This window comes from Limulus polyphemus, unplaced genomic scaffold (genome assembly GCF_000517525.1).
Source record: "Limulus polyphemus unplaced genomic scaffold, Limulus_polyphemus-2.1.2 Scaffold4223, whole genome shotgun sequence".
In the NCBI taxonomy this organism is placed as follows: Eukaryota; Metazoa; Arthropoda; class Merostomata; order Xiphosura; family Limulidae; genus Limulus; species Limulus polyphemus.
This window is the reverse complement of record NW_013669833.1, coordinates 23,572-35,627: the sequence shown is the minus strand read 5'-3', so window position 1 is coordinate 35,627 and position 12,056 is coordinate 23,572. Positions and strand designations below refer to the sequence as shown.

Here is a 12,056-nt window from a genome sequence, read left to right as displayed (position 1 = left end):
GTTCCTATCGACCATCATGTAATAATTCCACTACATTTACTGTGTGTTTAGGATCATTGTCTTGCTGGTGTTCCTATCGACCATCATGTAATAATTCCACTACATTTACTGTGTGTTTAGGATCATTGTCTTGCTGGTGTTCCTATCGACCATCATGTAATAATTCCACAACATTTACTGTGTGTTCAGGATCATTGTTTTGCTGGTGTTCTTATCGACCATCATGTAATAATTCCACTACATTTACTGTGTGTTTAGGATCATTGTCCTGCTGGTGTTCCTATCACCATCATGTAATAATTCCACAACATTTACTGTGTGTTCAGGATCATTGTTTTGCTGGTGTTCTTATCGACCATCATGTAATAATTCCACAACATTTACTGTGTGTTCAGGATCATTGTCTTGCGGGTGTTCCTACCGACCATCATGTTATAATTCCGCTACATTTACTGTGTGCTTAGGATCATTATCTTGCTGGTGTTCCTGTCGACCATCATGTTATGATTCCACTACATTTACTGTGTGTTTAGGATCATTGTCTTGCTGGTGTTCCTATCGACCATCATGTTATAATTGCACCACACTTACACAAGGCTTACTTGTTTTTTTTTTGTCAAGGAAATTAACTGGTATCAGTTTAGTTATCAATTCTGAAACAATTGTAATAAAAACGTCATTAATATCATCATTTATATGGCTCTATAATTGTGTTGAATTAACATGGAAGTATATTATTTTTCATGTATTTATTGAAATATTCACGACCGGAATTGACAGAAACAAATATAAGTTCTTGTGTACGTTGTGTTATTCAGCAGAAATAACTCAAATGGATGTTTGAAGAACCTTAGTGATCTTAAACTCTTCAGTGGCGAAGGTGTTAAAGAAACGGTTATTTTTTCTTCCTCTATCACCAAAATGAAAAATGTCAGAGAAAGAGAAACGCAAGACACTGTCTGTTCTTGAACTCGTCACCTGTAACTGAGTTAGACTGATTTCTATAATATCTATTTCTCATATATAGCTAGCTCAGCCTCTTATAATAGTGAACTACAGTATGTGTATAATTTCACTCACAGAAAAGTAATCTGTATTTTCAGGGGCGTCAGAAGCACCCCCCCCCCCACTTTTATATACTTGATTCATAGAGCAATTATAAATTATATTACGATATTAATTCTATTGGGGGCATATTCCCAGACCCCCTAGATTGAGATGCCTTTGGAAGCACGGGGGGATGCTTTTAGCAGTTCCTTATACTTTTGCCCCCCAGTGTCTCAGCGGTATGTCTGCGAACTTACAACGCTAGAGTCCGGGTTTCGATACCAGTGGTGGGCAGAGCACAGATAGCCCATTGTGTAGCTTTGTGCTTAATTACAAACAAAAATCCTTATACTTTTAATCTCTCATTGTAAAACCTGCATGTCTAGCCAAGCACCCCCACTTTGCAATTCCTTCCTACACCGCTGGTTTGTGATTTGAGACAAAAATATTCCATTAGCTAAAAATTAATTTTATTTCCTTGGCTAGCGTCAACATTGCTGACAATTTATAAATATTCAGTTAATTTAGTATTCAAGATCATTACACCGCTACGGTTATTGTTTTAACGTAAAGCTACAAAATAGGCTATTGCGTGTTGTACACCACGGGGAATCGAACCCCTGACTTTAACATTGTATCTCCAGTAAATGTACCACTGACCCATCGGAGGGGGTTGGTAAACAATACGCTCAATTTGTTTGTTTTAAACGTCTTTATTCTTGCAGTTCAAACTCTCCTTCAGTAAGCTTGTAATAGTCTTAGCACGTATTCAAAAAAAAAAAAATGCAAATTCAACAAAACCAGAGAAATGGTTATTTAGTTAGCTGATCCGTGTCTGCTTAATATTAATATTTTTATGTTCAGAAAAGGATAATCCGTAGGTCAAAAATTCCTTATTCATACGTGACATAGTATTTCTAAAAACCTGACTTTTATGCTGCCACTATCGTTTAAATCTTTATTATTATGTCGAATTAGGAATTAGTCATTAAATGGAAAAAATATTATATTTAAATGAGCAATTTTGGTTTTAAAGTTAAGAAAAAATTCATAGCTTATTATAAGGTCCTGAAAACAAACAAACAAAAAACCCTCAATAAATACCATCCTCCGGGACTGAAGAAGGTTACTGAAGTTGTTGTCGTTCTTTTTATCTGGCGATTGTACGACTAAAGATGGTTACTGAAGTTATTGTCGTGCTTTTTATCTGGCGATTGTACGACTAAAGATGGTTACTGAAGTTATTGTCTACTTTTTATCTGGCGATTGTACGACTGACGAAGGTTACTGAAGTTATTGTCGTGCTTTTTATCTGGCGATTGTACGACTAAAGATGGTTACTGAAGTTATTGTCATACTTTTTATCTGGCGATTGTACGACTGACGAAGGCTACTGAAGTTATTGTCATACTTTTTATCTGGCGATTGTACGACTGAAGAAGGTTACTGAAGTTATTGTCGTACTTTTTATCTGGCGATTGTACGACTGAAGAAGGTTACTGAAGTTATTGTCGTACTTTTTATCTGGTGATTGTACGACTGACGAAGGTTACTGAAGTTATTGTCTTACTTTTTATCTGGTGATTGTACGACTGAAGAAGGTTACTAAAGTTATTGTCTTACTTTTTAAATCAATTTCGGACAATACCAGTACGGTGAATTGTTGTTGTCTTGGGAGAATTTTTATTCGTCAGGTTGGGTGAAATGCTACAATAACCGGCAATGATGGTCAACTTATACTATAAATATTTTTCTTTTACATCAAAAGATTCATCCTCTGCCACGAGGACGTTTGCAGAACTCTTGTATCTCTTCCAACAACTTACACTGTCAGAAATACAAAAGGTTAATTAACTCAAGTTTATGTGTTTGTCTGTTTCGTATTTTTTACGTACAGTAAGTGCAGGAAAGGGTGAACTGCGAACTTATCAGGCAACAATATGTCCTTAAGTTTCCCTTCTTCACGAGGCACCGAGTTCGTGGTATTAAGTTTGCACGTGAGATGTGCATTATTTACTATTGTTGAAGGAATCGGCCAATAGGGACCCAATCTGAGGCATTACAAGCCTCGGTCAATCCCCAGTGGCTTAAGACCATATCTTTTCCTAATGGCAGAATTATTTCGTTTCGATATTACCACCGTTGATAAAACTTGAGGAGAAATGTTTTTAAAAAGGTAATCGAAGAGACGGTTTTTATACCAAAGTTCCTGGTAAAAAAGCATACACGATTATTTCCCCATGAAAGTCGGAGAGATCGTTGCTCTTACCCACTGTTATGCAACATAACTATGATCTCTATATTTATAAGAAAGAAGCAGTCACTTGGCTCATAACGTGATTAGTTAGTTATTTTGCATTCAGAAACGAATTATTGAATGTAAGCCTCGACTGTTCTACAGTTTCGTTGTACGTTTCTATTAAATATATCATGATAGATTCTTTACAGTTTCGTTGTACGTTTCTATTAAATATATCATGATAGATTCTTTACAGTTTCGTTGTACGTTTCTATTAGATATATCATGATAGATTCTTTACAGTTTCGTTGTACGTTTCTATTTGATATATCATGATAGATTATTTAGTTTCGTTGTACGTTTCTATTAAATGTATCATGATAGATTCTTTACAGTTTCGTTGTACGTTTCTATTAAATATATCATGATATATCAATTTAAAATGATAACCACAGGAAAATGTATAACTTAAACGGGTTTTAAACATTAATTGGTGTTCGAGAAAACAAACAAAACGTAAGTGTTTCCTAAAAAGACAAGATCAAATTAAAACTTCTACATCGTTCTGCAGAGTGCGCTAGGTGTTGTGCTACATGAATGGTTATATGCCATTGTGAGCTACGTCCATAAATCATATTGAGCCTTTATTGAAAGCTCTGTTTCTCATTCTGGTCGGTTTCCCCAGTCTGATAACAATACAGCCGCAAACCCCCCGTTGATAGAGTACCCAGGGATTAAGATTAAGACCGCACGACTGTTTGATGAGCGCCCTACCCCCAGCTTATCACATTCCAGTAGGCTTAGATGTGGAGCTCGTTTTCCCATTCATGCCTTCCAACCTCTTCTAACCTTGCCGAAGCAGAATTTTATGTCTGTTCAAAATGACTGAAGCCGTTCTAGTTTCAAACTAGTTGGAAACCAGAGAGACGGTTGCTACAACTAAGTGGCAACCTTCAAGCAAGCAATTACTATGTCGTTCGCAATAACGTTCATTTGAGGCTTTTAACAGACGCTTTGAAAACAGCGACGACACTCGAGGATGAATGCTTTTGAGAAATTATGTAACACATATTAGAACTAAAAACACCTTCTAAGTAGCTTAATGTCGACTCTATCTCTGTATTTATCAAAAATAAATCTATTTTGTCTCTGCCAGTAAACATTAGTACTCCTTAAAAGCGAGATGTTGGTTGTCATAGTTAATTACTAAAGTCATAATTTGTTTTGTTTTTGTTTATTTCGTGCAAAGCTACACGAGGGCTGTCGGCGCTAGCCGCCCCTAATTTAGCAGGTAAGACTAGAGGGAAGGCAGCTCGTCATCATCACCCACCGCCAACTCTTGGGCTACTCTTTTACGAACGAAAAGTGAGATTGACCGTCACATTATAATGCCCTCTTGGCTGAAAGGGTGAGAATGTTTGGTGTGACGGGGATTCGAACACACGACCCGCAGATTGCGAGTCGAGCGCCCTAACCACCTGGCCATGCCGGGGCCCTAACCACCAGGCCGGGCCGGGCCGTAAAGTCATAGAAATGTTTTCAAGTTGCAGATGTAGATTATACAAATTATTCATAAATGTATCTATGATTTAATTTCATTATGAACACAAATTTCTACACTGATGTTGAATGGGATTTTAGTTAGTAATTGAAAAACTACGCTTTGAATGTTGTATTTTATTAACTTTAGTGTAATTTTTCAGTAAGAGCTGCAGATTAAAAGTTTGATATTAGGCGTAAACTGACTTGGCATAATTATATTGTAGGCTCATATTAAGAAACGGACTCTATACTGGTCAATTTATTTTAATTCGTGGCGCTAATGTATCTCATATGACATTGGAAAAGCATTTATTTGTCAAGAACACGCGTCTGTTTGTTGAAAAAAAAGAAAGAGATACATTTAGAGACAAGAGTATACGTTTCAGTGTCTTTAGTGCGTATGTTATCAATTTAGTTAGAACACAAAAATATCACCTTACTTCTGTTAAAATGTTTAAACTGGCTACTCGTTTAAGTGGCGTAATTTTGAATTTCACATCAGGAGAAAATTCATATAATATGATACAAGGAGCAACTACCAAATAATCAATAATTTTTAATGAATACATGTTCTTCATGTGTACATCTATATTATATATGAGTAGTTTTTTTTTTTTTGATTCTATGGATTGGATAACAAAAAAAAAAACTTGCTGTCTACGGATTTAGAAAGTCAAAATCAGGGGTTCGATTCCTCTCGGTGGACACAGCAGATAGCCCGATGTGGCTTTGTTTTTAAAACACACACAAATAACTTACCAACCAATACTGTCTTACTTTTTCGTTTGGTTTTGAACAAAAAAGCCTCAAAAAATCTCATAAATGATCTCTTTACCTTAACTTTACCCCGATAGCAACTGTCACAAGTATCATTAGCCAAGTGTTGGATAAATACGCTCTGTCTATCTTGTGTTTTATTTTGTAAATTCTGTTATTTTAATTTTCTTCCGTGAATTTCTAGGTTTTAACGTCAACCATCTTGATATTGCCCCGCGCTATGCTAGTCTTTTGATGGGAATGTCCAACGGATTCGGTACTTTATCTGGAATGATTTGTCCAATAGTTGTGGAAACCCTTACTAAAAATTCGGTAAGTGATAGCGATAAGAAACCAACGTTTCCTGTTTCAAGATGACCCCTACTTAGCCTGACTGTTAAAACATTTTAACAGAAGAGAAACCAACGTCTTCCTGTTTCAAGATGACCCCTATTTAGCCTGACTGTTAAAACATTTTAACAGAAGAGAAACCAACGTCTTCCTGTTTCAAGATGACCCCTACTTAGCCTGACTGGTAAAACATTTTAACAGAAGAGAAACCAACGTCTTCCTGTTTCAATATGACCCCTACTTAGCCTGACTGTTAAGCTAATTCTCTTCAGATAATATATTCAGTGGGCAATGCCTTATAATTTGGCTAATCTGTTAGTATCTACTATAAAAGTCCATATTGATGAGTTTTATGTGTCAGAGGTGTTACTAGTGGCTGGATACAGGTTTAAAGGGGGATTAGTTTCAACCATATCTAGCTACAAAATCAATTATTTACATATGAACAGAGTGTTCCATGGACGTGACCTGGTTCACCTATTGAGGTTTTGAGTTGATTTGGTTTGGTTTGTTTTGAATTTCACGCGCTACTCAAGGGCTATTTGCGCTAGCCGTCCCTAATTTTGCAGTGATATACTAGAGGTAAGGCAGTTAGCTAGTCAACAATACTTACAGCCAACTTTTGGGCTGCTCTTTTACCAACGAATAGTAGGACTGACCATCACATTATAACACCCTCACTTAAATCAGCCATGTATAATGTTTTTAAGTAGATGGATGTATACTCCAACAGCAATAAATGCATCCTCCCTCTTTTTAATGTTTTCCTGGTCGCTTACAGTCTATAATATAAACAATATTACAAACTATATTACAGTCTATAATATAAATAATATTATAAACTATATTACAGTCTAGAATATTAATAATATTACAAACTATATTACAGTCTAGAATATAAATAATATTACAAACTATATTACAGTCTAGAATATAAATAATATTCCAAGCAATATTACAGTCTAGAATATAAATAATATTACAAACTATATTACAGTCTATAATATAAATAATATTACAAACTATGTTACAGTCTAGAATATAAATATTATTACAAGCAATATTACATCCTATAATATAAATAATATTATAAACTATATTACAGTCTATAATATAAATAATATTATAAACTACATTACAGACTATAAATATAAGTAATATTATAAACTACATTACAGACTATAATATATAAATAACATTATAAACTATATTACAGTATATAATACAAATAATATTCCTCCAAGTTCTGCAACACACTTTCCTTTTAAAAATACAATATTCATGTTTAGATACGGATGTTAAGAAGTATAAAAAATTCACATTCACTGTTATACGTTACGTTTATAAGCAAGAAATGTAAATCGTGTATATGTGTATCACAATGTTAGTAGATTTAGTGGCCTTGTCATATGGTATATGAGTTCTGATAGCATATAAAGATGTTTAAAGGATATTTTAAACTTATAAAATGAAATATATGTACATGCTATTTAACAAGCATATTCGTGAGTAAACAGTTTTTAAATTATTGTACGTAGAATATACTTTAATTAAACTTGGGGTTAAAACTATCATGTGTTGTCTCACATTAATGTATACTTTAATTAAACTTGGGGTTAAAACTATCATGTGTTGTCTCACATTAATGTATACTTTAATTAAACTTGGGGTTAAACTATCATGTGTTGTCTCACATTAATGTATACTTTAATTAAACTTGGGTTAAACTATCATGTATTTTCACACATTAATGTATATTAATACTTATTACTCTGTTCCACATTAATCTGGTCGATGAGTTTAATAAATAAGATCAAAATACGAAACTCCAGGTATCTTTTACAGGGTAACAACGTTCTGCTTTTTGATAGATAGTTAGGCAGAGTTTTCATATTGTGATTATACAATCTATTTATGCACCTCAAGTGTAGAGGACGACGTTTCGAAGGTCTTCCGCCTTTTATCTTCAGGTTGGAAGACTTTCAAACGTCGCCCTCTAAACTTGAGCTGCATAAATAGATTGTACAGTCACCAATATATTTCGACAAGTGTTTCTCTAATAGGCACTAGCCGCCCATTTCACAGTCAACTCAACACTTTTTTTCTTGATCGAATCACATCTTTGCAAATAAAACTCTATAATATTTAACACAAAACACGTTTCAAAATGCGATGAACTCCAACGTAATGTTTTTAAAGTGACTAGTCTAGGTAAGTGGGTAGATGAGGGGGGCCGTTTTATAACGGTTTTCAAAACACATTAAAATTGTGATGAATGTATTAGTCATACATATTTCTTTTTCATCAAATAGTTTCCAAAGAAGATTTATAACGCAGTTATGACTTATAACCAGCTTCTGTTTAATTCCCAGATAACTTTATTACATTTTTCGTTTATCAACTAGAGAAGTATCAGATCGTTAAAACAGCGCAATCCACTTTATTGCTTTATCGCTTCTCCGGTTTATTACATTGTTGAACAGGCATAGAGCTTATAGGAACGACGAAGACTGATCCCGAAATCTTTCCGAGAGTTCCGATATTTTATTCTACGTAATTGTATAGGTTGGTGAGAGGATATTGGAAGAGAAGGTAACTATGGACTGAGAGTTCAGATCTTAAAGAAAGTTTCGTCCCAGCGGATAACTTGCGATGAGAATGGAGCTTTTCTGGACTAATTTAGTGCCTGCGTAAATGTGTGTACACTAGAGTCAGGGTATTGACTTTGATCGATAAAAAACTAACCCTTACAAAACAGCTGCCCAATCTATTAAAAAACAGCAAAGTTTCACATTCAACAGAAATAAGTTTAATGGTTTGAATATCGCGCAAAGTTACACGCTAGCTGTCCCTAATTTAGCAGTGAAAGACTAGAGGGAAGATAACTAGTCAGCACCACCCACCGCCAACTCTTGGGCTACACTTTTATCAACGAATAGTTGGATTGACCCTCACATTATATCGCCACCACGGCTGAAAGGGCAAACATGTTTGATGTGACGGGGATTCGAACCCGAGATCCGCAGATTGCGAGTCGAGCACCGTAACCACCTGGCCATGTTAGGCCTAAAGTGTAATGTTCCCGAAAACATGGCCCCCAATGGAACAACGGTATGTCTGCGGACTTACAACGCTGGAAACCGAGTTTCGATACCTGTAGTGGGCAGAGCACAGATAGCCAATTGTGTAGCTTCGTGTTTAATTACAACCAACCGAAAACCTAGCAACTTAACATACACATTTCAAGCTTAAGATGGCGCTCATGGTAAGTATTATTTTTCTTCTCAAATCTTATCGCTGGCTGCACTTAGAATACAGAAGAATCACGAATACTTGTATTTGTTTATATATAACACAGAGCACCTTCTGTTTCACTACAGAAACGACTCGTTTCAATACTCGCAAAGTTGATTTTGAAATTACTTTAAAAACAAACAAAAAGAGAAACTTTAAGCTCAGAGATAAGTTGATAACTAAAGTGATTCAACTTATATAGACCACAACATACGTACTTTCTAGACTGCATATCACAAACCATATAATTCAAACAAATACATATAACTAGGTCTGTCGTTACCTTTGATAAAGTTATTAATAATTTTAATTAGTCCTATTCTGAGGTTATTATTTATTTCTTGTTCAACACAAAACTACACAATAGGCTATCTGTGGTCTGCCCACCGCGGGTATAGAAACCCTATTTTTATCGTTACAAGTCTTCAAAGTTACTGCTGAGATTTTTTTTATTACTCATGGAGATTAGTATTGTTTCTTTCTTTGTAATTAAGCACAAAGCTCTACCCACCACGGGTATCGAAACCCGGATTCTAGCGTAGTAAGTCCGCAGACATACCGCTGTGCCACTGGGGGCTGAAGATTAGTAAACGTCATTAATTGACAACAACAGCTTTCATATCACAAACGACATCTTACACCCAACAAAATGTAGACATGTGAATAACAGAAAATTGGTTTCAAAATGATTGATAAAAAAACAACAACAACAAAATTCAAATTGATCAGAATGTTAATATAATGGATTTTCCATTATTTCTCTTCAATTAGGTTAATCTATTAAAAGGTTGGTTTCAAAAACCGCATTTCAAAATTCAGTAAAATATTAATTGTCGAGAAGTTGAAGCATTTGTCATCATATCGTACTTAGAATTTATTTTTTCATCAATAACTTAAACTGGATAAAATCACAAAAATGTGTGTTAATCGATAAGCCTAACTCTATAATGTGCTACTAACCTGATATTGCAAACCCGCTGAAACCCACCGCCACAGTGAGCGCCGTGATAGCTATCGTAGTGTTACGGGTGTAGCCCACTACCAGAAGGAATACTGCTTCTAACCCAAAACCTGGGAAGAAAGAAATGTAAACTATTACTTGAAAAACTTAGAAGTGAATAAAATGACTCGGCAAAAAAAAATGCGGTAGATAAAATAGGTTTAAAACTAATTAATAAGTAAACTAAAACAGGAATAAGACGATGTAGTTAAATTACTCGTGTATTTAAAGACGTTTATATCTGATAAATGGAACCGGATTAGTAAAGCTAACATAAGGGAAAGAAATTTATTGAATATACGAAAGATGGTGCTAGTTTCTAAGTAAGACCTTACGATTTGGATAGCAAAAACCAAGATAAAGTAAAATTAATGGGTGGTTATAATTAATTAAAAGAAGGGGCAAATGGAGAAACAGAAGAGTTGATTAAGCGAAAATGATAAGAAAGTTAATTATTTAGAAAATTTAAGATTAAAATCGCAAAAAAAGTTTATATGATTATGATAAATGAAACGTAACACGAAGACAGAGAAATGAAAGTTAGGGATAACAATCAAAATGGTGTCCTCATGTTGTTCTTTTATTTTTATTCATTCCTTTCTACGAGTAATGATGCGGAACACTTGAAACTAATTCACGTGTAACTTAAAGAACAGTATATTAAGCTGACATTAACGTAAGTAAACATTAAAGCAACTGGTTTTTCGCTTAACTTGTCATCATTATAAAACTAGTTGAGAACCGCAAAACATTTGCAGTCAAATTAGTATTAGTTAAGCCTTTATTAAGTATAGCCGATAAAAGAGATAAATTAACATTGTAACTTCTGTACGTTTTTTTTGCTTTAGTTTAGTTAAGGCTAAACTTTACCATACTTAATACTATCACTAAATAAACTTATATTATTCTACGACCTAACGTTAGATCTTTTTAAAAAAACTTTAATAAGCTTTTAATACGTTGTTGTACAAAATGTCTACTAAAGTATATTTACGTCCGCCTTTTGTCTACATCCGTTGAAATGAAGTGCGCGCATGCGCATTTAAATAGTAAGGTGCGCGCGCATTTTTAAGACAGACAAAACTTAGTATTATTATATAAGATATTTCTAATTTGTTTTTGTTTCATATCTATTATATAGTGGATGAAACGTGACTTTGTGTCTATCGTTGTAATTTTAACTTTATATTATAAACAAAAGATGTTTTTCGCACATTTTGTGTACACTCTTATTAGGTAACACACAATCTTAACCAAAAAATACACACTTCTTTACTCCAAATAAGATTCACTTCTCAGCTTGAGCTAGTTAGTAGCTTGCGTTTAGGTATCACGTTTGACTGCAGAGTTTTCTTTAATCTGAAAGTTAGATTATTAGAGGTTACATAATTGAGTTTTAGTGCAAAACTACACAATAGGCTATCTGCGCTCTGTCCATCACGGGAATCGAACGCCGAATTTTGTCGTTATAAGTCTGTAAGCTTATCGCTGACTCACTTGGGAAAAGGTTACAGAATTTATCGTCAGAAGTAAATAAACGCCTAAATAAAGATAGCAGGATCGTCATCTTTCCAGTGTACAAACGTCTAAATAAAGATAGCAGGACCCTCACCCTTCCAGTGTACAAACGTCTAAATAACAATAGCAGAACCCTCACCCTTCCAGTGTACAAATGACTAAATAAAGATAGTAGGACCCTCAACCTACCAGTGTACAAACGTCTAAATAAAGATAGCAAGACGGACCCTCAACCTTCCAGTGTACAAACGTCTAAATAAAGATAGCAAGACGGACCCTCAACCTTCTAGTGTACAAACGTCTAAATAA

At 34.6% G+C, this 12,056-nt stretch overlaps 1 protein-coding gene across 1 annotated transcript in view; it reads right to left on the bottom strand.

Moving 5' to 3' along the window:
• Positions 1 to 12,056, bottom strand: part of LOC106470797 (vesicular glutamate transporter 1-like) — a gene marked incomplete at its 5' end in the record, with an annotated part of 35,463 nt that overhangs the window by 3,886 nt on the left and 19,521 nt on the right. The window contains 2 exons of the mRNA XM_022399444.1: positions 592 to 653; positions 10,190 to 10,300. Of these exons, the coding sequence (XP_022255152.1) occupies positions 592 to 653; positions 10,190 to 10,300 (173 nt within the window). The remainder of the gene's footprint in view (positions 1 to 591; positions 654 to 10,189; positions 10,301 to 12,056) is intronic.